The following is a 27,380-nucleotide window of genomic DNA, read 5'->3' as shown; positions in this document are numbered from 1 at the left end:
ATGTAAAGTGTAGTACATGCAGCCCTCTTCCTGAGTTGTTATACTCTGAAGGGACCCCGTTTGTGTGTGTGTTTAGTAGGGGAGGGAGATATACATAAATAGGAACGTTGCCAGCCCTGACCCAAATCTCTGCTCCAGTCCTTAAGAACCTAAGAAGATCCTTGTTAGGTCAAATGCCCATCTAGCCCAATATCCTGACTCTGAAAGGAAGAAGCCACAAAGCTCACAAGCAACAGCTCACCCCTGCTCTCTCTTCCTAGTACCTGGCCTTTGGAGGTAGACTGCGTAAGACTAGGGAGGCTTCATTCTCAACAGCCACGGCTATTTCTGTAAGGAGAGCCCTGCTGGATCGGCTTAGAATCATAGAATCATAGAGTTGGAAGAGACCACAAGGGCCATCGAGTCCAACCCCCTGCCAAGCAGGAAACACCATCAGAGCACTCCTGACATATGGTTGTCAAGCCTCTGCTTAAAGACCTCCAAAGTAGGAGACTCCACCACACTCCTTGGCAGCAAATTCCACTGTCAAACAGCTCTTACTGTCAGGAAGTTCTTCCTAATGTTTAGGTGGAATCTTCTTTCTTGTAGTTTGGATCCATTGCTCCGTGTCCGTTTCTCTGGAGCAGCAGAAAACAACCTTTCTCCCTCCTCTATGTGACATCCTTTTATATATTTGAACATGGCTATCATATCACCCCTTAAACTCCTCTTCTCCAGGCTTAACTCGTCTCTCTTTCCAGGATGCCTGTAGGAAGCCTACTGTTTATATACCCCCCCTCCAGGACAGGAACTTAAGAGGTAGACTGTCCCTGGACTGGGAAGCCCAGTTTATTCACGGCCCATGTGGCTTCCACTCCCAGCTGTTGACCTCTCTTTCTGAAGCAAACCAATGACCACCCTCTTTCACCTATTAGCATAAATTTCCCATCATGCACTTCCCCCAAAATGCTTCAAGAGACACCCCCCCCCCAATCCAGTGCTGAGTGCATCAGTGTTTGCAGTGAGTAATCTGGTATTCAGCTCAGATATTATGATGATGATTTCAATTTATATAGCGCTCAGTTGGTTAGAGCGCGGTGCTGATAACTTCAGTGTTGCAGGTTTGATCCTAATAATAATTTAGGATAATTTAGGGTTTCCCCAGCCACTCTGGGCGGCTTTCAGCAGAATATTAAAATACAATAGTCTATTAAACATTAAAAGCTTCCCTAAACAGGGCTGCCTTCAGATGTCTTCTAAAAGCCTGGTAGTTGTTTTTCTCTTTGACATCTGGTGGGAGGGCACTCCACAGGGCGGGTGCCACCACCGAGAAGGCCCTCTGCCTGGTTCCCTGTAGCTTCACTTTTCACTCCGAGGGAATCGCCTGAAGGCCCTCGGAGCTGGACCTCAGTGTCTGGGCGGAACGATGGGGGTGGAGACACTCCTTCAGGTATACTGGACCGAGTCCATTTAGGGCCTTAAAAGTCAGTACCAACACTTTGAATTGTGCTTGGAAACGTACTGGGAGCCAATTTAGGTCTTTCAGGACCGGTGTTATATGGTCTCGGCGGCCGCTCCCAGTCACCAGTCTAGCTGCCGTGTTCTGGATTAGTTGTAGTTTCCGGGTCACCTTCAAAGGTAGCCCCACGTAGAGCGCATTGCAGTAGTCCAAGCAGGAGATAACCAGAGCATGCACCACTCTGGCGAGACTGTCTGTGGGCAGGTAGGGTCTCCTCCTGCGTACCAGATGGAGCTGGTAAACATATGGGACAGTTGCTTATTCCTGCACTGCGAGGGTTTGGATGAAATGATCCTTAAGGTCCCTTATAACTGTGACTTTATGACTCTATGAAAAGATCCCCGGGCATCTTACCACATTAAGAACACATTTTACAGAGCATAATAATAATAAAACACAGCGGCACCTCGGTTTCCGAACATTGACAAACGTTTTGGTTTTCGAACGCCACAAACCCGGAAGCAAATGCTTTGGTTTTCAAACGCGCCTCAGAAGTCGAACATGAAACGTGGCTTCCGTATTGAGTTTTCTGTTTTGAGGCTTCCGTGCTGAGTTTTTGGCTTTCGAACGTTTCGGAACGCAAATGGTCTCCTGGAACGGATTACATTTGGAAACTGAGGTACCGCTGTGATCATGTGAGCATAATCTTACGAGCATCCTAAGAATGCCCCCTTTCAGTAAAAAGGATCGAGTAAGTTTCTAGCTCTCAGTGGGTAGCGGAGAGCGATAATATCACAACACGAGAGCCGCTGGATCAGGCCCAAGGGCCATCTGTTCTCGCATTGGCCAGCCAGAAATCTTAATGGGAAGCCCACAAGCGAGGACTAAGCTGAATAGCGTGCTTCCCTCATGCGATTCCAGCATACTGCCTCCGACAGTGTAGTTAGAGCATGGGTAGGCAAACTAAGGCCCAGGGACAGGATCTGGCCCAATCGCCTTCTAAATCCGGCCTGCGGACGGTCCAGGAATCAGCGTGTTTTTACATGGGTAGAAGGTGTCCTTTTATTTAAAATGCATCTCTGGGTTATTTGTGGGGCATAGGAATTCGTTCATTCCCCCCCCCCCCATATAGTCCGGCCCCCCACAGGGTCTGAGGGACGGTGGTTCGGCCCCCTGCTGAAAAAGTTTGCTGACCCCTGTGTTAGAGCATAGCCATTGGTAGCTTTATCCTGCGTTCATTTGCCTAATCCTCTTCCAAATTATCCATCCCAACGTTTTGCTGTCACTGCATCTTGCAGGAACACATTTGCCGTAAAACCTGCGCTCTCTGTGTGTTATCAGTATTTGTGACAAAGTGTTTGTGTTGAGCTCGGAGCTCATCCACCAAAGGACGTCCCTTTTCATTAAAAAGAAAGGAGAAAATTTCTAGTTCTCAAGGGAATGGAGATAAGTTTGAATCATTTGGGAGGGGGTTGTTTTGTATTCCCCCCCTTCCCAGTTCATACTTGCCCTTGACACACAAAAACAATCACGTGAATTTTTTAAAGCCGTGTTATAGAATCCTTGAACTGTGTCAGGTTTTGCCAGGTCCCCCCCCCCAACAGCTTGAAATTGTTTGTGTGTGCTAAAACATTTCCCTGAACTGTTGAGGGTCCCATAAACACACCATACATTTGAAGCATGTGGCTTTGCCCAAAGAATCCTGGGATCTGTAGCTCGCCCCTCGCAGGGCTACAATTCCCAGTACCCTTAACAGGTCCAATATCAGGTCTTGTGGGACTCTGCTTTCCACATCTCTCCATTGGGAGCACTGTCCATTTACCGTATTTTTTGCCCTATAGGACGCACTTTTTCCCCTCCAAAAATGAAGGGGAAATCTGGGTGCGTCCTATGGGGCGAATGCAGGCTTTTGCTGAAGCTTGGAGAGCGAGAGGGGTCGGTGCGCACCGACCCCTCTCGCCCTCCAGGCTTCAGGAAGACATCCGCAGCCTAGGAAGCCCTGTGGGAGTTCCCGCAGGGCTGTCTAGGCTGCGGATAGCAGCCTGCTTCCCGGAGCGTCGGGCGCCCTGAAAGCAGAGTGCCCGGCGCTTCGGGAACACATCCGCAGCCTAGGCAGCCCTGTGGGAGGTCCCGCAGGGATGTCTAAGCTGCGGATAGCAGCCTGCCGCCTGGCGCGAGGGGCGCCCTGAAGCAGAGCGCCCCCCGCGCCGGGCAGACATCCGCAGCGTGGGGAGCCTTGCAGGAGTTCCCCGCAGGGCTCCCCACGCTGCGGATAGCAGCCTGCCGCCCGGCGGGCAGAGCGCCCCTCGCGCCGGGCAGACATCGGGCAGCCCCACAAGATCGGGGGACAGCAGGGAGGCGCAGCGCCGCCATCCCGCTGTTCCTCGACCTGGTTCGGTTTCCCCGACCTGCTTTTGGGGGGGAAATAAAGGGGGGGAATTCCCTTTATTTCCCCCCAAAAAAACTAGGTGCGTCCTATGGGACGGAGCGTCCTATGGGACGAAAAATACGGTATTTCTTCTCTCTGTTCCTTCTCCAGTTGCTGACCCACCAGTCCTCTCATCTCATGTTCCCAAATAATCAGGAGTCTTTGGTGTGTAGGACTTTATCAAAATAAATTTCTTTTTTTTTAAGCCCACAATAATGACTGGATCCACCTCTATAAGCTTACTGACATTCTCAAAACTCTCTCGGGTTGGTGTGACGGGACCCATCCTTCAAGCAGCCTTGCTGGTTCTGCTTCAACAAGGCTTGTTCTTCTTCTGTTCACTAGATACCGTATTTTTCGCTCTATAAGCACTCCTAAAAAGTAAGGGGAAATGTGTGTGCGTCTTAAGGAGCGAATGCAGGATTCGCAGGCTATCCCAGAAGCCAGAACAGCAAGAGGGAGAGCTGTGCAGCGCTCCCTCTAGCTGTTCTAACTTCTGGCTTAGCCATGCAAAGCCTCCGCAGGGCATGGGGAGCCTTCATCCCTGTGCCCCACGGAGGCTTCATGAGGCTATCCAAAAGCCAGAACAGCTAGAAGAAGAAGAAGAGTTTGGATTTGATATCCCGCTTTATCACTACCCGAAGGAGTCTCAAAGCAGCAGTGGCGTAGCGTGGGTTGTCTGCACCCGGGGCAAGGCAAGTAATTTGCGCCCCCTAACCCCTAACTTGCCGCCGCTGCCAGCTTCTTCTTGCTGCTGCCTGGTCTGGTCTGGTGTGGTTCTCTCCCACGATCAGCGCTGCGCTGGGCGGCCGCTGCACTGTCCCTCCCCCAGATAGTCCCTCGCTCTCTCTCCGCACCGCACGCCTGGCACCCCCCCCTCCACAGTGGGCGGCGACCCGGCGGCTCGGATCGGATTCGCACAGCCAGCACTGCAGTGAGAGAGAGTGAGTGAGTGAGCCAGGTAGGGGCAGAGAGCTGCGAGTGCGAGCGTGCCCCCCAGGTGTTGCGCCCAGTGCGGCTGGCCCCCCCCTGCACCCCCCACGCTACGCCACTGCAAAGCGGCTACCATTCTCCTTTCCCTTCCTCCCCCACCACAAACACTCTGTGAGGTGAGTGGGGCTGAGAGACTTCAGAGAAGTGTGACTGGCCCAAGGTCACCCAGCAGCTGCATGTGGAGGAGCAGGGAAGCAAACCCGGTTCCCCAGATTACGAGTCTACAGCTCTTAACCATTACACCACGCTGGCTCTAGAGGGAGCGCTGCGCTGCGCGAAGCCTCCACAGGCTCTCTCACTTCCCCCACCTCCCACAAAAGCCCCCAAGAGCCGCGCTCCCTTTAAAGAGCCGCACGGAGTATGTGTGGGGCTCTTGGGGGCTTTTCCCCGAAGAGGGACAGTGACAGGCTGCCCTTCTCCCTCCTCGGGGAAAGGTCTGCAAGCACCGCACATATGCTCCACGCAGCTCTTTAAAGGGAGCGCTGAGCAGAGCCGGGGATGCATACAGGCTCTGCTCAGCGCTTCCTTTAAATATTACCGTATTTTTCGCTCTATAAGACGCACCAGACCACAAGACGCGCCTAGTTTTTGGAGGTGGAAAACAAGAAAAAAAATATTCTGAATCTCAGAAGCCAGAACAACAAGAGGGATCGCTGTGCAGTGAAAGCAGTGATCCCTCTTGCTGTTCTGGCTTCTGGGATAGCTGTGCAGCCTGCATGCTCTCCATAAGACGCACACACATTTTGCCTTACTTTTTAGGAGGGAAAAAGTGAGTCTTATAGAGCAAAAAATACGGTATTTTTTTTCTTGCATTCCCCCTCTAAAAACTAGGCGCGCCTTATGGTCAGGTGCATCTTATGGAGCGAAAAAGACGGTAATTCTGTCTTCAGCAATGCTTTCCACCAGTTTTCCTGAATCTGGTTGTGGTTGGTTTTTTAAGAAAAAAATTATTATTGTAAGTTTGTTTACTAAAAGAATTTTGTAAGTTTATTGACTAAAAGAGTTTCGTCAGCCAAAAAAAAGGGGGGGCTCCCGGAGCATTTTACAAGTTCACTAAAAACAGAAAAGAAACCCAATCTCTGTCCTCAGGTTTATAATCTAATAAAACACAACACGGTGTTTTGAGTCTGGAGGCTGCCAGCTTTTTGAAACACTGCATGGAGCATTGAGCAGCTCTTGAATAAAGTGTTCCTGTCCCATAGCTTGAAAGATTCGGACAAGCCATTGTTTGTTTATTGATTTTATTTTGTGAAATTTAGACACTGCTCAATTGTAAAAGAAAAAAGATTAAAGAAATCCAAGGTAGAGCTTGGTACTGATAATGCCAAGGTCACAGGTTCGATTCCTGTATGAGACAGCTACATTGCGGTGGGGTCAGACTAGATGATCCTCAAGGTCCCTTCCAGTTCTACGATTCTAATAAAATTATCTCTCTCTTTTTTGTCTACTGTAATTTTAACTTCTCAAAAGTCTTAAGCTGTTGCTGTCCATTTTTCCTATTGACGATTTCATTGCTTTGTCTCCTCCCTCCAGCAAACTTCTTTGAAATAAAATGAATAAAGTGATTTTTAAAAAGTGAAATTAGAAATAGATTAAAACACACACCAGTCTGGGCAGGCTTTTCTAAACGAAAACCTTTTTAACCGATGCGGAAAAGAAGGGAAGGGACCTGCCTGATATCAAGAGGCGATGAGTTCCAAAGGCGGTACTCCATTAAAAGATCAATTTCTTCTTTGGGGAAACTTGACGAATTATGTATCTCCTTATTATTATTATTATTATTATTATTATTATTATTATTATGCCTTGCAAGACGAAAAGAATCCGTTCTGTGATTCTCTTCGTCTAGCGGATTAGCCCATTGAAGGATTAGCGGATTAGCGCTATTAGCGGCTTTTAGAGTCTTATCTGCTGATCGGATCAGCTGATAAGCGGCTTAGCGGCTTAGAAAAAGGGGGGAGGGGAAAAAACCAGCAGGAACTCGCAAGACATTGTCGTCTTGTGAAGCAAGCCCATAGGAAATTCGTTTTGCGAAGCACCTCCAAAACGGAAAACTCTTTCGTCTAGCGAGTTTTCCATCTTGCCAGGCATTCATCTTGCGGGGCACCACTGTATTATTTGGTGTGGGGGAGGCTGATGGCTGTCTGCTTGGCTTCTCCCCCCCCCCCGTCCAGAACAACGCTGCTCCCGCCATGTCCCTGAGCCAGCCCAGCAGCAGCGATGCGTGCCTGAGCATTGTGCACAGCCTGATGTGCCACCGGCAGGGCGGGGAGAACGAGTCCTTTGCCAAGCGGGCCATCGAGAGCCTGGTTAAGAAGCTGAAGGAGAAGAAGGATGAGCTGGACTCCCTCATCACGGCCATCACCACCAACGGCGCTCATCCCAGCAAGTGCGTCACCATCCAGCGCACCCTCGATGGCCGCCTGCAGGTAAACCCGTGGCGCTGGGGTTTCTCGGGGTGCCACAGCCGGCGCATGGGAACCACAGCGCCACCACCGCTCCACCAACTCAGCCAGAGGCATTACCGTCTCCCCAGTGAGGCCACACTCACACGACACATTTAAAGCGCTATGATACCACTTTATTTATTTTTTTAATTATTAATTTTTATTACTTTTTTTTTTCAAAAAATGGAAATTAAACAAAGAACACTACGTAACGCTGTAAACACACATTTTCCAAAATGAAAACTAATAAAAATTATTTATTTTTTTAATTGGATTTTTAACAATGCCAAATACATAGCCGCATTTTGAGATTTCGCCTCATCCCGCCACTGGGTCCTAATTTCAACATTTTCAGCTGCATATTATATCCTCGTCTATGTTTTATATCTATCCATATTACCCACCTTATCTGTCACATTGCAAGTGCGATTAAAATCCTGCTAATGTTTTCATCTGCTTACAGCGGTCTCCTAAGTAAGTTATAAATTCCCCCCATTCTTTCTTGAAGTTTTTGTCTTCTTGGTACCAGTTTAAATAATAATAATAATAATAATAATAATAATAATAATAATAATAATAATAATAATTTATTATTTATACCCCGCCCATCTGGCTGAGTTTCCCCAGCCACTCTGGGCGGCTCCCAATCAGTGTTAAAAACAGTACAGCGTTACATATTAAAAACTTCCCTGAACAGGGCTGCCTTAAGATGTCTTCTGAATGTCAGGTAATTATTTATCTCTTTGACATCTGATGGGAGGGCGTTCCACAGGGCGGGTGCCACCACCGAGAAGGCCCTCTGTCTGGTTCCCTGTAGCCTCACTTCTCGCAATGAGGGAACCGCCAGAAGGCCCTCGGATCTCAGGGTCCAGGCTGAATGATGGGGGTGGAGATGCTCCTTCAGGTATACAGGGCTGAGGCCGTTTAGGGCTTTCCCCCCAAAGGATTCTGGGAACTGTTGTTTGTTAAGGTTGCTGGGAGTTGTTGTCAGGTCTTGTCACAAAACTACAACTCCCAGAGTTGGTCCCTCTTCCCAGGGAACTCTGGGAACTGCGGTTTTCTGAGGGGAGCAGGGATCTCCTGACAACTCCCAGCACCCTTAAGAAACTAAGGTTCCCAGGGGCGCACTAAATGCACCGTACAGTTGTATTCAACTAAGTTCCAGCCTCCCCAAAGAATCCTGGGAACTGTAGTTTGTTAAGGATGCTGAGAGTTGCAAGGAGGCCTCACTTATTCTCCCCACAGAGCTATAGTTTCCAGAGTGGTTTAGCCCCTCTTCACAGGACCCTCTGGGAATTGTAGCTGTGCGAGGGGCAAAAGGGTTCTCCGAACCACTCTCAGCACCCTTAACATGCTACAGCTCCCAGAATTAATGGGGTGGGGGAAGCCATGACTGTTTAAAGTGACGTAATGGTGATTTGAATGGTTGCATTAATTTATTTCGGCCAATAACCAGTTGAGGAGGAGGGAAGAAAACAAAAAGACAGAAAACACAGTAGGGTACATTAAGTACAATATTAAAAATAGGCATTAGAAACAATGTAAAATATAAAAAAACAGTGGGGAATATGAAGTAATTATATTAAAACGATGAGGAACAATTTGAGGTGTCAGTAGTTCGGACAAGATCCTGCGCCGATAAGCTATGGCTCCTGCACAAGAAATCTAGGTATTTTTGCAGTAATCTCAGTCGAAAGATAATCAATATTTGGATTTTCCTACTTTGTAAAATTGGATTAATGAAATGGTGGCGGATATCAGAATAGAAAGAACAAGAAAACATGTCCCACTATTTCTATTTAAATTTATGCTGTGAATGCAATGAATATAAACGTTACTTTTGTGCAGTAGGCTAATTTGCTCGCTTGCACCCGTTCCCCTCTTGATGAGGGTTCAGTTATGCACCCCAGCGCAGCAGGAGCACAAAGGGTGCACAGTGGAGCCCAGGAGAGGATGGCGAGTTCAGAACCTGAGGGTCCTCATCCCTCCTCTAAAGCACAAAAAAAAGTGTGTCTATGAGAGTTGCCTCATTCTGCATGCCAAGCAGGTGCTCTCTGCCACGGAGCTACAGCCTTACCCGCTGTGGAAAACAGCATGTCTGAAGCAAGTTTTTCAGCTTCTAAAATCTAGACGGAGCTTTGAACTTCCTAAACAACTTCGTTATTGGAGATCTTTTTTTAAAAAAAAAGATCCTGTGTGGCCCAAAAGCTTGCACCTATTTTAAACAATTGATGGGCCTTCCAGACGTTGTAGGGTCAGTCTCCCATCATCCCCAACCAGCATGGCCGATGGTCAGGGGCTGGCGGAGTTGGGAGTCCAGCAATGTCGCTGGAGCTCCACAGGCTCTTTCATATCCCAACCAATTAGGGTGGTCCACTGAAGAAAAAACCCCTGTTAAAGCAATCCTTTTGCATTGTCAGTGAAAGCACGCCCATCTGTTTGTGTATTCAATTGGTTTAATAATGAAATACATTAAGACTACCAATTGTGTTATGTTATACACACACATAACATAAATATATAGTGTAAATTAAATAGTACCAACTATATCGCAAACACTTTAATTTACAATATGGAAATTTGAATCAGTGTGTGGCCTACTGTCAAAGGACTCTTGCTTCCCACTTGGTCTGAGAGGTTGGATTTATATTGTTGTTGTTGTTTAGTTGTTTAGTCGTGTCCGACTCTTCGTGACCCCATGGACCAGAGCACGCCGGGCACTCCTGTCTTCCACTGCCTCCCATAGTTTGGTGAAACTCATGTTGGTAGCTTCAAGAACACTGTCCAACCATCTTGTCCTCTATCCCCTTCTCCTTGTGCCCTCCATCTTTCCCAACATCAGGGTCTTTCCCAGGGAGTCTTCTCTTCTCAGGAGGTGGCCAAAGTCTTGGAGCCTCAGCTTCAGGATCTGTCCTTCCAGTGAGCACTCAGGGCTGATTTCCTTCAGAATGGAGAGGTTTGATCTTCTTGCAGTCCATGGGACTCTCAAGAGTCTCCTCCAGCACCATAATTCAAAGGCATCAATTCTTCAGCGATCAGCCTTCTTTATGGTCCAGCTCTCACTTCCATACATCACTGCTGGGAAAACCATAGCTTTAACTATACAGACCTTTGTTGGCAAGGTGATGTCTCTGCTTTTTAAGATGCTGTCTAGGTTTGTCATTGCTTTTCTCCCAAGAAGCAGGCGTCTTTTAATTTCGTGACTGCTGTCACCGTCTGGATTTATATTAACATATATTAATGCACGTTCTGACATATATTAATGGACGTTTCAGAGGTATAAAGCAGGGTTGAGGAGCCCAAAGCCCTCCAGATGATGTTGGACTACAGTTCCCATCAGCCCCAGCTATCATGGCTGGGGTTGCCATATTCCCAAAAGTGAGAGTCTGGACAAAGTCGTTGACCACCCTTAAACAATGAGTGACTCAGAACTGCCAAGACCGACAGATGTTTTGAACTACAGTTCCCACCATCCCTGATCATTGACTGTGCTAGCCAGGGGCTGATGGAAGTTGTAGTGCAAAACACCCAGTGGGGGGGGGCGGGACAATAAGAACATCAGAAGAGTCCTGGAGAAGATCCAGCCAATGGGGGCTCATCCAGCCCAGCACCCTGTTCTCACAGCAGCCAATCGGATGCCCTAATGCAGCGCTTCTCAACCTGGGGGTCCCCAGATGTTGATGGACTACAACTCCCATCATCCCTGAGCTCTGGCCTTGCTAGCTAGGGGTGATGGGAGTTGTAGTTCAACAACGTCTGGGGACCCACAAGTTGAGAAAGGCTGCAGTGGGAAACCCTTGAGTTGTGTGTGTGTGTGTGTGTTACAACCCCTTGCTCTACAAATAAGCAAGGGGATGTAAGTCCAGCAGCCCCTGCCCCACATCTCCCGGGGATTGTTGAATCCCCTCTTGACCTACTTTTTTGCCTTAGGATTTTGGCTCTTTTAAATCGGACAAAATAATAATTACCGTGATTGGGGTGGGGTAGCGGCAATTTGAATATACTATCGATTGGCAAAGAGGTTTCGAGGCAGTTTGAAGTATTAAACCAATTATATTCGTGAGCGCACACATCCCATGAGGTTAAAGTAATCTCTCTTTAGAAAACAGCAGTGAAGATTTCTAACACAGAACCATTGCAAATCTAAATATATGTCTGGAGTTTGTTGCTTTTTGTTGTTGCTTTTATAGTTATTTGGTGTTATTCCTTGCCGTTGTAAGTTTTGGGTTTTTTTAAAAATCTAATATAACCCTGCCAGGGACTTAAGGGTGAAGGGTTAATGAATTAAATTAAGAATAATAATTATATATTGGGGAGGCGGGACAAGGAAAGGCGACAGCTGCGTCCGTTTTTTTGTCTCCTTAAATCGGAGCCCACCCAAAGAGCGAAAAGCAAATCCTTCTCAAAAGGCCTTAAAATTTGGGAGGGATTATTGCTGGCTTGGATGGAAGCAGTGTGTTTGTGTGCATGTCCCATTTTTGACCCCCGCCCAAGAGATCACCAGATAAAGAGGATTCTTGAGGTTTCATTTTTGGGGGTGGGGGGGTCAGCAACCCCTTCCCTTTTAACCCTCACCCCCAAACAAATCTCGATTTCTTTTTCTCTGCTAGCCACGCTGTGCCCCCTCCCTCCCTGTCTGCCCAGAGGATGAGTCACTGTCTGGTTCTTGAAGCCGCGGGGAAAGGGGGGGGGGGCTGTTGTTATGTCTGAATTCAGTGTCAGCCAGAAACCGTGTGGGGAAATATGAGTGCGAGGGCCAAAAATGAGTGTGAGGGGCCTGTCCACAACACACGCATGCACCGGCCCCCCAGGAAAGAAAGGATGGTTCTTGCAGAGGGTGGAGGGGATAAAACTACGCCTGTTTCTTTTGTATTTTCTTGCATCCAGCTGGAGGAAAATGGGGGTTGATTCCTTCTCTCCCTTTGCTGTGAGATACATGGAATTTGCAGCTCTGGCAACAGGAGTTGCCTGAGCATTACGTTTACGAGCACAATTCAAAGCACAGCTGTCAACGTTTCCCTTTTGTCAAGGGAAATTCCCTTATTCCGAATAGGATTCCTCACAAGAAAAGGGGAAAGTTGACAGCTATGATTCAACGTCTTGGTGCTGACCTTTAAAGCCCTAAACAGCCTCAGCCCAGTACAGTGGTACCTCGGGTTACATACGCTTCAGGTTACAGACTCCGCTAACCCAGAAATAGTGCTTCAGGTTAAGAACTTTGCTTCAGGATGAGAACAGAAATCACGCAGCTGTGGCGCAGCAACAGCAGGAGGCCCTATTAGCTAAAGTGGTGCTTCAGGTTAAGAACAGTTTCAGGTTAAGAACGGACCTCCGGAACGAATTAAGTACTTAACCTGAGGTACCACTGTATACCTGAAGAAGCGTCTCCACCCCCATTGTTCAGCCCAGACATGGAAGTCCAGCTCCAAGGGCCTTCTGGCGGTTCCCTCCCTGCAAGAAGTGATGTTACAGGGAACCAGGCATAGGGTCTTCTCGGTGGTGGCGCCCGCCCTGTGGAACGCCCTCCCATCAGATGTCAAGGAAATAAACAACTATCTGACTTTTAGAAGACATCGGAAGTCAGCCCTGTTTAGGGAAGTTTGTAATGTTTGATGTTATATTCTGTTTTTAGTGTTCTGTTGGGAGCCGCCCAGAGTGGCTGGGGAAATCCAGCCAGATGGTTGGGGTATAAATAATAAAATGATGATGATGAGGAGGAGAAATCCTGTGGGGCTTTCAGTGGGGAGCTCAGCGGAGGAGTGTGCTGAGATCCAGGCAACTCCACCCTGGCCGGAGCGGCTCCTTGATCCCAAATCATGCTTCCTCCTTGCCTGGCTGCAGGATGTGTGAGTGTGTTGAAGCCAGCCTATTCTACAACGGCAACATCTACATTCATGGACCTCTGTTGCCCCGCCCACTTTGGACCTCTGGCCCCGCCCACCACTGCAAGGTGGCCCTCGGCAGATGGGAACACGGCCCTCAGTCTGAAAAAAAATTCCCTGATTCTTCTCTATGGGGTCAGAGGTTCCCCGGTCCATATCTGTCCTGCGTGTGACTGGAGAGCCCATGTGAAGCAATGTCGGGTCTAGGGCCTGGGAGACCTGGGTTCAAGTCTCCTCTCAGTCATGAAACCTGCTGGGCAACTTGGGGCCAGTCACTGTCTGTCAGCCTGAAGCTACCTCTCAGGGTTGCTGTGAGAATGAAATGTAGAGCGGGGTCGTGTTGAGCTCTTCAGTGGCATAAAAATGTAATAATAAATATGTAAATAACCCCCTGCCGAACAGCAGAGGCCCTCATGTCCTTTAAATCTGCTCCAGGTGGCCTCCTCTTAACATACCCTCCAACATTTCTCCGATGAAAATAGGGATGTCCTATTCCATGATAACAATGATGACGTTATTTATACCCCATACATCTGACTGGGTTGCCCAAGCAACTCTGGACAGCTTCCAACATGTATAAAATAATAATAATAATAATAATAATAATAATAATAATAATAATAATAATTTATTTGTACCCTGCCACTCTGGGCAGCTTCCAACAAAGATGAAAAATACATTAAAATGTCACACGTTAAAAACTTCCCTGAACAGGGCTGCCTTCAGATATCTTCTAAATGTCAGGTAGTTGTTTATCTCTTTGACATCTGGTGGGAGGCCGTTCCACAGGGTGGGCACCACCACCGAGAAGGCCCTCTGCCTGGTTCCCTGTAGCTTTGCTTCTTGCAGTGAGGGAACCGCCAGAAGGCCCTCGGCGCTGGACCTCGGCGTCCGGGCGTGGAGACGCTCCTTTCAGGTATATAAAAACATAATAAATCATTAAACATTAAAAAAACAAAACTTCCCTATACAGGGCTGCCTTCAGATGTCTTCTAAAGGTTGCATAGTTACTCAGGGGTCACATAACTCCATACCCTCCCACATTTCTCTGATGAAAATAGGGAAAAGTGGGATGTTCATGGATCAAATCAGAAACCAAGGACGGCTTCTGTAAATCCCGGACGGTCCCCGGAAAATAGGGAGACTTGGAGGGTCTTCATCTGCCCTCGCCATTTCCGCTCCTGCGCTAACGGTGTCCTCTGCCATCTTTTCCCCTTCCATGTACCCCCCGCTCCCCGCAACCAGGTGGCCGGGCGCAAAGGCTTCCCCCACGTGATCTACTCCCGCCTGTGGCGCTGGCCGGACTTGCACAAGAACGAGCTCAAGCACGTCAAGTTCTGCCAATTCGCCTTCGACCTCAAGTACGACAGCGTCTGCGTCAACCCCTACCACTACGAGCGAGTGGTGTCTCCGGGCATCGGTGAGTGGGTCCCTCGTGGGTGGCGCCTACAGAAGCCGAGTACCCCCACAGCTGCCTCAGTGGATCTACTTCGGAATAGGCCAATGGGGTGTCAAGAGTGGGAGCTCAAGTTCGGGAACCCAATGCGGCCCTCTGGGTCTCTCCGTCCGGCCCTCAGAACACTCCCTCGCCGGCCCTCGCTTTGCACTCTCTCCTTGCACAGCTAGATCACGCCTCTTGGATAGAGGAAAGCGGAGGGTTGTGTGAATGTGTGTAGCCCACTGTACGGAGGTAAATTTAGCACCCCTTTTGCCTCTGCCCCCCCACCCTCACGTGGCCCCCAGAAAGTTGCTCAGAATGGGGTGCAGCCCTTCGTCTGGAGACAGAGAGGAAAGTTTCTCTGAGCCTCCTAACATCACCTCTGCTCCCAAGGCAGGCAGGCAGGCAAAGAGCACTTGGCCGTTTCCACCTGCCTTCTTAAAGGTAAAGGTAAAGGGACCCCGACCATTAGGTCCAGTCGTGGCTGATTCTGGGGTTGCGGCGCTCATCTCGCTTTATTGGCCGAGGGAGCCGGCGTACAGTTTCCGGGTCATGTGGCCAGCATGACTAAGCCGCTTCTGGCGAACCAGAGCAGTGCATGGAAATGCCGTTTTCCTTCCCGCCGGAGTGGTACCTATTTATCTACTTGCAACTTTGACGTGCTTTCGAACTGCTAGGTTGGCAGGAGCAGGGACCGAACAACAGAAGCTCACCCTGTAGCGGGGATTTGAACCGCCGACCTTCTGATCGGCAAGTCCTAGGCTCTGTGGTTTAACCCACAGCGCCACCCGCGTCCCATACCTGCCTTCTTACCTATCTGTAAATGGAAATATTCGACTCCATAAAGCCACAGTGGATATTAGCAGGTTGCGATGCCAACCGATCCGAATTTCTTACGCCCAGCCTGGCATCTCCACCAACTGAAGATTTGCCAGAACAGGAGGGCAGGAATTAAAATAATAATAACCTACATTGTGTGCTCCGTGTTTTCATTATCCCCAGCCCCACGACGATACCTTAACTTACACATTTTCTGCATAAGGTGTTTTCTGGATGAGACAATCTTCAATTGCCTGGAGGCACCACGTCCTTAAATTCATTCTGGTGTTGCTTTTTCAAACCACCTCATTCAGATGAAAATTGGCAGTGTACACAATCTGAGGCAACTTGACTGTAGCTGCTTTTCAAAACAAAATATTAATTGCTCCGCTGAGAGAAAATGTACTTTGCGTGCCCTTGGAAGGTATTTAACCTTAGCTATGTGTGTGTATGTGTACACACGGGCTATTTGTCTCTCTGTTGCGTGCTGTCTGGACATGCTCAGAGGCAATTCGGCCACAGTTCGACTTGGAATGTAATTTTTTATTGTTTCGCCGAGGGAGAGTTTGTTTCTCTTTCTTATCCTTTGAATATCCCAACCCTACTTTGGGGCCCCTGAATGGGCTCCCAGGCCAACTCTGCACATGGTCAGAGGCACCCATCGCGAGGCACCGGGTCAGCGGTGGGGGGCAGAAAAGATGTCAGCCCATGTCATTCGGCCTAGGAGGTTAGCTGGGGAGAAGGGAGGGGGTTGGACCAGAAAGGGTCTCACGCTGGCTCCTCGTTGAAACGTCAGTCAAATCAAGCCCCTAGGCTGGACTCAGGGCGGCAAACACCAGTAAAATTACAGCAAAAACATAATAGGGGGAAAAAACCCAATTTAAAATGCAGGTTAAAATGCAATTTAAAATGCAGCCTCATTTTAAAAGTGGCCCATAGATCAAAACCATAAGGGGAGGGAAACATAAGGGTCAGACTGAGTCCAAACCAAAGGCCAGGCGGAACAGCTCTGTCTTGCAGGCCCTGCGGAAAGATGTCAAGCACATTTCTGGCCTCAGAGAATATCGGCTGGAGCTCATAGGATATACAACACACCCACTTTCTTCTCTCTCTCGTTCTGCAGGACTGAACATCCAGAATACAGGTGAGATACAATCCTGCTTTGTTTTTCTGGATGATGGCCTAGGACAGGACTGGGGGCGGACCTCTGACCTTCCAGGTATTGCTGAACAACAACAACAATTTATATGCCATCCATCAGACTGGATTGCCCCAGACACTCTGGGCAGCTTCCAACAGAATACAGTCGTGCCTTGAATCTCAAACGCCTGGTGACTCAAATGTTTTGGTTCCCGAACGCCGCAAACCCGGAAGCAAGCATTCCGGTTTGCGGACATTTTTGGGAAGCCGGACGTCCGACGCGGCTTCCGATGGAGTGCCGGAAGCTCCTGCAGCCAACCGGAAGCCGTGCCTTGGTTTCTGAACTTTTTCGGAAGTCGAACGGACTTCCGGAACGGATTCCGTTTGAGAACCAAGGTACGGCTGTATACAAAAACACGACAGAATATCACATCCTTAGGGCGTTCTGCCGATGATGCCAAGGCGGCAGGTTCGATCCCCGCAAGGGACACCTGCATATTCCTGTTTCGCAGGGGGTTGGACTAGATGACCCCCGGGTCCCTTCTAACTGCAATGCTATAATTCTATGAAAAGCTTCCCTGTGCCTTCAGATGTCATTCTGAACAGCAGTTGCTGCTTCAGCCGGCTTGTTTTCTCCCGTCATCACTGTGCTTGAGCCGCCTCCTCTTTCCGCCCCCCTGCAGCGCCTCCCCCGCGGCTCGTGAAAGAGGAGTTCATTCCCGACTGTATCCAAATGGAGGTCCCGCCTCCTCCGCCAGCAGATCACCCTGGCCCTGGGATCAAGGCCGGTCTTCCTCAGGCAGAGCCCTACCAGCCCTTATCGCCCCTGCAGCTTCCGGAACCGCCCCATCCTACCGCTGGCATCTACCCAGCATTGCCTTTGTCTCCCCCAGGTAAGTTCTTTCTTTTTTTGGCGGGGGGCAGCAGCAGGGAGGAAGGGAGACATAAGGGAAAGGGAAAGGAACGGTTCTCGCCTCCTCTCAAGTGGGTTGGATTTGCAATGGGGAAATGCAATGGACCTGTGAAGGGGAAATGCAATGTGACTGGGAAATGCAATATGTTGGGGAAATGTGTGGGATCTGCAATCGGGAAATGCAATATGATGGGGGCAATGCAATGGATCTGTGATGGGGAAATGCAATATAATGGGGGCAGTGCAATGGGCCTGCGATGGGGACATGCAATGTGACTGGGAAATGCAATATGATGGGGAAATGTGGTGCATCTGCAACATGGAAATCCAATATGATGGGGGCAATGCAATGGATCTGTGATGGGGAAATGCAATATGACTGGGAAATGCAATATAATGGGGGCAATGCAATGGGCCTGCGATGGGGACATGCAATGTGACGGGGAAATGCAATATGATGGGAAAATGTGGTGGATCTGCAACAGGGAAATGCAATATGATGGGGGCAATGCAATGGGCCTGCGATGGGGAAATGCAATATGACTGGGAAATGCAATATGTTGGGGAAATGTGGTGGATCTGTGATGGGGAAATGTGACATATTGGTGAAATGTAAAAGAGAAATGCAATGTGATGGGGAAATGAAATGAATCTGCAATAGTAGCTTGCAGATAAAATTGATCTCCCTCTCTCCCTCTCTCTCTCTCTCTCTCTCTCTCTCTCATGCTCACTCCTAGGCCCTCCTGGGGGGCCCCTGCTCCCTCTCCTTCATGGTGAGGGTCTTCTTCAGATCTCCAACCCCTCGCACCCCCCAGCCCCTTCTCCGGCCCCCCCGAGCGCCCAGCAAAATGGGTGTGCCCCCAAACTGCCTTACCAGAGTAAGTATAGGGTGCCATTTTCGGGCCGGGTGCAGGACGGAGGCGTTCAAATGATAAGCTCTCACCTGTTTCTTCTCTTCCTTCCCTGGGCCTCTGGAAGATTCAACAACCAGCTGGACAGGGAACGGCGGCACCCCAAGCTACAGCTCTGGTGGGAGGAGCCAGGAGCCCACCCCGCCTCCGCTCCCCGCTCCCCAGCAGCAGCAGAACGGACGGAGTTACCCTCAGCCTCCTCTTCACCATTCAAACCATTACTGTGCGTCTTGGCAAGCAAAGCAAAGCAAAAAAGGAGGGCCCTGGGTGTCTGCAGCACTGTTTCGGTTCCACTGCAGTTCACTTTCTCAAAAAAACCGGCATTATTCATCTTGCTGCCCCCTGTGGCGAAATCACGTAACTGCACCTGCAGTTATACTACGTTATACAGTCCTGGCTTCCACCAAAGAATTCTGGGACTGTAGTTCTGGGGCTTGTTAGGAGACCCCTGTTCCCCTCACAGAGCTACAGTTCGCGAAGTGGTTTAAGAGTCAGTCCCTCTTCTCTGGCAATTCTGGGAAATGTAGCTCGGGGTGTGTGTGGAATTGGGGTCTCCTTTTAGCAACTCTCAGCTCCCTTGACAAAACTACAGGTTCCCAGGAATCAGCTGGAGTCCAAGAACACTGTTGGAACTACAACTCCCATCATCTCTGGCCATTGGCCATGCTGACTGGGGGCTGCTGGGAGTTGGAGTCCAACAGTAGCTTTGAAGCTCACAGGTGGTTTAGGGAACGTCTGTGGGCCAGGAGTCCTGGGTTCAAACTTCCGCTCTGGGAAGTGGAATGAGTTACAGTGGTACCTCGGGTTACATACGCTTCAGGTTGCAGACTCCACTAACCCAGAAATATTGCTTCAGGTTAAGAACTTTGCTTCAGGATGAGAACAGAAATTGTGCTCTGGCGGCGCGGCAGCAGCAGTAGGCTCCATTAGCTAAAGTGGTGCTTCAGGTTAAGAACAGTATCAGGTTAAGTACGGACCTCCGGAACGAATTAAGTACTTAACCCGAGGTACCACTGTATAGTGAATGTAGGAAACAGAAGAGCAAAGGTTTTGGCATTCCTGTCCCTATTTACCACAAAACCCCTCCTTGCCTTATATTTCAGGGCCTGCTCATCACGGTTCGCCTCCCTACCAGCCGCCAGTCTCCAGTCACCCTGGTAAGGGACACAACCTCCCTCATTTGACTTTTTCTCTCCCCCGTTCCCACAATGGCCCGGATTTTTAAGATGAATGCCCGGCTCTCCTCAGGCCCTGAGTTCTGGTGCTCGATCGCCTATTTCGAGATGGACGTGCAAGTGGGCGAGATCTTCAAGGTGCCTGCCAACTGCGCCGTGGTCACTGTGGATGGATACGTGGACCCTTCGGGCGGAGACCGCTTCTGCCTGGGACAGCTCTCGAATGTCCACCGCACCGACACCAGCGAGCGCGCCAGGTCAGGGCAGTGGGGAGGGAGAGTAGTAATAATAATAATAATAATAATAATAATAATAATAATAATAATAATAATTTATTATTTATACCCCGCCCATCTGGCTGGGTTTCCCCAGCCACCCTGGGCAGCTTCCAACAAAGTACCGTATTTTTTGCTCTATAAGACTCACCTTTTCCCTCCTAAAAAGTAAGGGGAAATGTGTGTGCGTCTTATGGAGCGAATGCAAGCTGCGCAGCTATCCCAGAAGCCAGAACAGCAAGAGGGATTGCTGCTTTCACTGCGCAGCGATCCCTCTTGCTGTTCTGGCTTCTGAGATTCAGATTTTTCTTCTTGTTGTTTTCCTCCTCCAAAAACTAGGTGCGTCTTGTGGTCTGGTGCGTCTTATAGAGCGAAAAATACGGTGTTAAAATACAGTGGTCTGTTAAACATTAGAAGCTTCCCTAAACAGGGCTGCCTTCAGATGTCTTCTAAAAGTCAGATAGTTGTTTATTTCCTTGACATCTGATGGGAGGGCGTTCCATGGGGCGGGTGCCACTACCGAGAAGGCCCTCTGCCTGGTTCCCTGTAACTTGGCTTCTCCCAGTGAGGGAACCGCCAGAAGGCCCTCGGAGCTGGACCTCAGTGTGAAAGGTGCACGCAGAGAGCAATGGGTTTCCATCGCAAAATAACTCTCCCGCTATTTCTGATGTCGAGGGGTTGAGTGCCTAAGTGGCAGTGACTGGGGACAGAATGGGGTTTATCTGCAGGGTTCAGGGAGGAAGCCTTAAGGTGTGTGGAACGGCAACTTCAGCTAAACACCGAGCAGCACAGAATCGTGGCTGTTGCAGGAAGCGGGAGTCATTGACCGGCTGGATGCTGAGGAGTGGTGGGAGGTACCAGCCGGGGAACCCCCAAGGGAACCCCCAGGGAAAGAAGGCTCACAGCCCAGGGATTGGTGCTGGGGTGATGACGAGTGGTTGGAGGGAGCAGACTGGTATTTGGAGATGTCGGAAGCAGCAGAGGCAACAGGCTTTGGCGAGCAGGGAGAATCTGTGGCAGAGTGGAGTCCAGAATCGGAGACAGAAGCAGAAACTGGATGTCAGGAGTGCGTGCAGGAGCCAGGCCCTGTGACTAGCAGGGCTTTGCAGGATTGGGGCTTTCCTAAGTTTGTTCTGAAGAGGCAAGGCACGGCTGCACAGGTGAGGCCGATTGGTAACTCACAGCACCAGGTGGCAAGAGCCGGGAAGGGATATAAGGTCAGCATTTCCCTTTGGCTCTTTGCCACAGCAACACACTTCCTGCCTTGGGCTCCTTGACTCCTTGCTTCCTGACCCTCAGACCCTTGGCTTCCTGACTCCTGGCTTCTGGACTCTTGTTCCTGCTCCCACCCTGCCGTCTTGCCCCCAGTCCCGACTTCCTCCACCAGGACTTTGACGACCCGTAAACAAGACCGTGACACTGGAGAGTAGGAAGGCCAAGAGGCAGAGATGAGTCAGGCTGGTGAAGTCAGGCTGGTTTCCCTCTCCTGCTGCAACAAACTCTCCTCCCCTCTGGTTCCCAGAACCAGAAGAGGCATGAAAAGGGTGGAGAAGAAGTTAGCTTTGCACAGGCACAGTCTCAGATTGCTTGGGGGAAACTGGAGAAAGGAGGAGGCTTAGGGCAGCTGTGGGAAGGAGGGGGCCTTCCGTCTCTGCAACTGCCTCCTGGGGCAAGACCTACCAAAGAAGAATTGCTGTGGCACTCTTTAGCGGATTCTGTGGCAGAGAGCGGTCCAGAATCAAAGCGGAGGCTGGAGAGGAATTGGGGCAGGTTGCTGTGACACACACAGAAATGAAAAGATAGTTGTGTGCAGACATGGTTTGAGACTGCACGGAATAAACCCGAGAAAGGAGGAGCCTTAGAGAGAGATGGGAAAGTCTTTGCAACTGTGTCGCTGGGGCAAGACCCCCTAGGAAGAGTTGCTGAGACCACTAGGCCTGAGCTGTGGTTCGTCTCCTTGGATATAGATTTAACTTCACTGGCCCTGAGTGATTTGTTGTTTATTGTTGCTGACTTACCCCTGACAGTTTGGGACAGGGAACCAGGCAGGAAGGGGAACTGGAGTATTCTGTTTTCCAGGCTGCACATTGGGAAAGGAGTCCAACTGCAGTGCCGTGGGGAAGGCGATGTCTGGATGCGATGTCTGAGTGACCACGCCGTCTTCGTGCAGAGCTACTACCTGGACCGGGAGGCTGGGCGTGCTCCGGGGGATGCTGTGCACAAGATCTATCCTGGCGCCTACATCAAGGTCAGGGCCGGTGCTGTTGAGGGCCTGGGAGCAAGAGGGTTGCCTAGGGCAAATCTAACAGGGAAGGACCATAGCTCTGAACATCTGCTTTGTGTACCAAAGGTTCAATTCCCCAGCGTCTCCATGTAGGGCTTGGAATCGTCCCTTGCCTGGTACCCTGGAGAGCTGCTGCCAGACAGTGTAGGCAGTATAAAGCTGCAAGGGCTGTTGGTTTGAAAATTTAAAAGCAATGTAACTGAATCCTGTGTCTGAATAGGTTTGCTGGTGTCTGTGCACTCCACAAGTACCTCTGCCTGTCTAATTATTATTATTATTATCATCTTATCATTAATATTGTCACCTTGCCACCTTCCTGGTGGTACGGGTTGACAGCTGCCATCTTTCCTGAGCATTGCTCACAGCAGGTGCTGAAGTTTCTAACACAGAGTCCTCGCTCCTGCCTTTCCATGCAGGTCTTTGACCTTCGCCAGTGCCACCGCCAGATGCACCAACAAGCAGCGACAGCGCAGGCGGCAGCAGCGGCTCAGGCGGCCGCTGTGTCGGGGAGCATCCCTGGGCCTGGCTCCGTGGGGGGCATCGCGCCAGCTGTGGGTAAGTACCAAGTGGATTCACCCCCACTGAGGTGCACCCAGACGCTACTTCCGACTGCAATATTCCGGGTATGTCTGGGAAATCCCGGGCGTATGGCAACCCTAAGAAGCGGGGGGAAACTGTGAAGCCAGCCAATGCCTCTATGGAGCTCTCCGTCCTTATTTTAGACACAGCAATATATCGGTACAGTCATACCTCGGGATACATACGCTTCAGGATAAGTATTTTCGGGTTGCGCTCCGCGGTGACCTGGAAGTAACGGAACGCGTTACTTCCGGGTTTTGCCACTTGCGCATGCGCAGACGGTCAAAATGACGTAACACGCATGCGCGGAAGCAGCGAAACGCGACCCGCGCTGACGTGCAGTTGCGTCTTACGTCCTGTTCAGGATGCGAATGGGGCTCCGGAACGGATCCCGTTCGCAACCCGAGGTACCACTGTATAGCGCAATGTTTAGCTGGTGATCTATCACGATGTTGAAAAACAGGTATCACTCAGCCCCTGGTGTGCAGCAGCTGCAGCCACAGCCGCAGCCGCAGCAAAGCCTTGCACTCTTCCCTTTCTTTCCCTCCAGGCCTCTCAGCTGCGGCCGGCATTGGCGTCGACGACCTCCGCCGCCTGTGCATCCTCCGCCTGAGCTTCGTCAAGGGCTGGGGGCCGGACTACCCCCGCCAGAGCATCAAGCACACTCCCTGCTGGATCGAAGTCCACTTGCACCGAGCCTTGCAACTCCTAGATGAGGTCCTCCACACCATGCCCTTGGCTGACCCGGGCTCCATCAACTAGATTAAATTGCGAGGCAAGGAAGACGGAGAGGTTCTCGCCGATCCCACAGCCTCTGGGGTTTGCAGAGGGGCGGGGATTGCCGCCGGCGCTAAGAAGGAGACTCTGGCCCCCACGCTCATGATAGCAGTGGGGGCAAGTTCCCTGGAGTCTCCGAAAGGACCGAGACGGCGGAATTTTCCCTTGAACACGCCCTGCCGCCTTTCGAAGGGGTGCCGCGACTTTCTCTGTTCCCAGACCAATGGCGGAATGAATGGCTTCAAAGGGGGTCACCTTTCTGGCCATCTCAAAGGACTGGTCCTTTTCTCGCCAGCTTTTCTCTCCTGAGCACCAACGATCTGGTTGGGGCTCAGCTGAGCAGCTGAGAATCGGCGGAGAATCTCCACCCCCACACATCTGAAAATCTGGCTCTTAGAGACGTTCTTCTAGGAGCCGGTCCTACCGCTAGATAGAGGGAGGCAGGAGCCACTCAGGTGGCAAATCCTGGGAGGCAGGGAATGACAGCGAGGATGTGTGAGTGCAGAGCTGGACTTGCAGCCTGGGCTCCTTCGCAGCCCCTTAGCTAGCCCCCCCCCCAAGTTGTTGCTGCCCTAGGAGAGGATTGTGTGCTATTGCCACCATTGAAGAGAAACCCAACCACCGGTGATGCTTCCCAGCACGCAAAATGGAGGGAGCCATATTGTCCTTTGCCCTGTCGTGCAAGGACATATTTGGCCAGCTCTGATTTTTATGCTTTAAATCCCCAAACAGAGGCTGCAATATATGACTTTAATCAGTTAAAGTAATCAAGTCGAACGATGCCCCTGACAACTCGGAAAGGGCAAAAATGAAGCACTTACAAATTTGGGTGTGGGGAACCTCTGACCCTCTAGATGAGGCTGAATGGCAACTCCTATCTGCCCCAGCAAGCATGGCCCAGTGGCCAGGGATGATGGGAGTTGTAGTTCAACAAGGCCTGGAAGGTCAAAGATTTTCCTCCACCTGTGATAAAGGGTTGCAATCAACGAACTCCGGACTCAAAGTAGACCCGTTGAAATCTGTGGGCTTTGTCATTCCTGTTGATTTCAAGTGGTCTTACTCTTCCGTGGGACTTGTATCCCCTCACATCTTTAGGTGGTGAATGCAATCACGTTGTAACGAAACCTCTAAAACATTGTCGGCCAAGATGTGGTCATGCATCATCTGGAAACCAAGCCAAAATGTTTGCTTCTTGACTCAGAAGCAGTGTTCCCCTACCCCATGCAGATTCCGTCTAGTGAATGTCACAGGATCTATTAATCTAGATTTCTTGAATCTACTGGGCTGCAGTTCAAAACACCAAATAATTGTGCCGGGGGGCGGGGACCAAAAGCCTAACTGATCAAACAACCCATTTCAAATCTCTGGGGTTTGCCACCCAAACTGGACCTCTTATCTCTGTGGGAGGCAGCAGTCAGCCTTGGCCCCCAAATTCTGCCCCACGACATATCCGTTGGCTAGCTGGTTGGTTCCTTCCTGTGCCACTGCAGACTTAACTGGAGCTATGTGCGTGGGGCCAATTCTGCAGGAGCTCAGGAAAATAGGTTGAACGTGGTATCAAGGCGTAGCATTTCTGGAGAAATTCATCTTTTGTGGCCAAGTTTCTAGCCCTTTGTGACTGTGAGGGTAAGCAGCAGGGTGGTGGGGAAATGGTGTTTTAAGCTGCATGACCTCATATGAAGATTGCAGGCTCTTGACTAGGTTGGGAGCAGAATCACAGTTGGAAGGGACCCTGAGGATCATCTAGTCCAACCCCCCTGCAAAGCAGGACTATGCAACTCTCCCATACGGGGATCGAACCTGCAACCTTGGCATTATCAGCACCACACTCTAACCAACTGAACTGTACAGACTGACTTATGGAATGGCTTCTATGCTCATGACAGACCTGCCAGCCAACCACCAATCTCTGGTGGCGACAGGCACCAGTTCAACTGGTGCAGCCCCTTTTTCTTAGCAGGGAGATGAGGTTATGGGGGCAAAGCCTCGTATAGATTTCTGGCCGTCAGGAAAGCCAGGAGGGGTTGATGTAGTGTGATTGCTTTCCTTTTTTTTTTTAACAGATGTCTAGTTTGCCAAAATTCAACAGCCGCAGCTTTGCTCCTTAGGCAGGTTGTGTGTAAAAGCTGTACCTGTTGCACTTCTGCCTGCTACTCTGACCAAAAAAGGCACATGAGCCCTGAAAATGGAGGGAAAGTAGCTGTCTTCATTCTGCTCCTCTGCTCCATAGACCTGTGTGACGGCTGCCTAGGTCTTTCCAGCAGATGTCACTCATGTTGTGACATCCCCCTGTCTATCTGGGACAGCTTACAGTAGAGCAGAGCCACTTAGTAGCTGGATAAATCCAGGAGCAGCTAGCATAGCCCCCTCCAGATGTGGCAAGATTATAATCCCATGCTGGGGAAGACTGATGGGATATGTAGTCCAACAACATTGCAGGGCGCCATGTTGGCTACCCCCAGCACAAGGAACAACATATGTTGCTCCCTCCTCAGAGGGAAGTCTGATACTTTGCCAACACCCCTGCAAAAGACTGCACCAAACACCCCCATCAGCCATTTTGTTGTGAGGACAGAGGGGAATGGTGCCACGCCGAACCGGATTTGCCAAGGGAGATCCACTGGGAAGATCGGATGTGATCACCCCATCTCTTGACTCAACAACGTTGCCAACTTCCTGGCGGGCCTTTGTAGCTGCGTCTTTTAACCATGGCCTGATCTGAAACAAACAAACCACATATAACACTGCAGATGATTTTTTTCTTAATTTCTGTGCTGTGAGGACATTTCACCGACGTTTCTGTAGACGAGGGGGCTTTAAAGGTACAGGAGTGGAGCCCCCAGAATGGTTTTTATATATTCCTGATAAGAGGACAGCCTTATACGGTCCTTGTGTCTTGCACAGGGCACAGCACTCAGCCAGGAACAGATTAAGACAGCTTTTGCCAAAGCGGTGGGAGCCCTCTCAAGACATTTTGTTGACAGGCCCAGCCAGTGCTTTTGGAGAGGGCATCAGGTCAGCAAAGGCTGGCTTAGGGTCTCCAGTCCCGGGCCCAATCCTGTGGTTTCGGGCCTGTTATTTCGCACTGACATTCCTCTGTAATGCACTTGTTTGATTCCTCTTGTTTTGCCTCTGACAGTTCTGTCGTTTTTAGTAACCATTATTTAAAGGAGATTTTGCTTTTCACGTGGCTTGTGTTTTGCTTCTCATGCTTGGAAAGGCAGCTGGGCTTTCCCAGTGGCGTAGCGTGGGTTGTCAGCACCCGGGGCAAGTAATTTGCACCCCCTAACCCGTGGATTTGCGCCCCCTAACCCTAACCTCCAGATGTTGCACCCGGTGTGGCCGGCCCCCCCTGCACCCCCCACGCTACGCCACTGGGCTTTCCCTTTGGATTTCTGCCACTGCCCAACACAAGATCGGCCCTTCAAGATAGCGGGGAGCCTCCGGGGTAAGTGAGGGTGTGTGTGTGCCCATCGGCTGCCTTGCCTAGTAGTGTAAGCAAGTTCTCTCACGAAAGGAGCGAAGAGCCTTTTTTTCAGGCCAGGGGCCAGATTCCCCTCTGGGTGACCTTATGGGAGCCATATGCTAATGGTGGGTGGGGGCAACAAAAGTGGGTGGGGCAACAAATGTAGATTTGTTTATTTTTTTACCTCTGTGCACTAGGCTAGCTTCTTCACCCTCTCACACTCCTTCCCTATTGCCCATGCAGGGAAGACGGAGGCAGCAATATCAGAGTTCAGGGACACAGCCCAAAACACGGGAATGTGTGAAGCAGCGCCACTCGAGGGTGCGGTGGGGAGATTGTCACTGGGGCCAGACAGAGATGCTTGGGGGCCACATTTGAGCCTTGGGAGCTGAGGTTCCTTATTATATGGGTATAG

General features: G+C 50.2%; 1 protein-coding gene across 4 annotated transcripts in view; it reads left to right on the top strand.

Moving 5' to 3' along the window:
* Nucleotides 1-26,685, top strand: part of LOC309520447 (mothers against decapentaplegic homolog 4-like) — a 36,375-nt gene extending 9,690 nt beyond the window's left edge. For 2 of the 4 annotated variants that reach the window (XM_082202242.1, XM_082202241.1), the window contains exons 2-12: nt 7,034-7,288; nt 14,434-14,608; nt 16,569-16,664; nt 17,269-17,478; nt 18,236-18,376; nt 18,477-18,632; nt 19,513-19,566; nt 19,658-19,841; nt 21,939-22,107; nt 22,560-22,698; nt 23,273-26,685. In XM_082202242.1, the coding sequence (XP_082058368.1) occupies nt 7,052-7,288; nt 14,434-14,608; nt 16,569-16,664; nt 17,269-17,478; nt 18,236-18,376; nt 18,477-18,632; nt 19,513-19,566; nt 19,658-19,841; nt 21,939-22,107; nt 22,560-22,698; nt 23,273-23,484 (1,773 nt within the window). In that variant the 5' untranslated portion in view covers nt 7,034-7,051 and the 3' untranslated portion in view covers nt 23,485-26,685. Of the gene's footprint in view, nt 1-968; nt 1,001-7,033; nt 7,289-14,433; nt 14,609-16,568; nt 16,665-17,268; nt 17,479-18,235; nt 18,377-18,476; nt 18,633-19,512; nt 19,567-19,657; nt 19,842-21,938; nt 22,108-22,559; nt 22,699-23,272 lie in introns of those variants that run through there. The other 2 variants (XM_082202243.1, XM_082202244.1) reach the window with 2 other exon arrangements.
* The last annotated feature ends 695 nt before the right edge of the window (nt 26,686-27,380 follow it).

This window comes from Podarcis vaucheri (genome assembly GCF_965113315.1).
Source record: "Podarcis vaucheri genome assembly, chromosome: 16".
Classification (NCBI taxonomy): Eukaryota; Metazoa; Chordata; class Lepidosauria; order Squamata; family Lacertidae; genus Podarcis; species Podarcis vaucheri.
The sequence above is the reverse complement of the archived record's forward strand: the minus strand, read 5'-3'. Positions and strand labels throughout refer to the sequence as shown.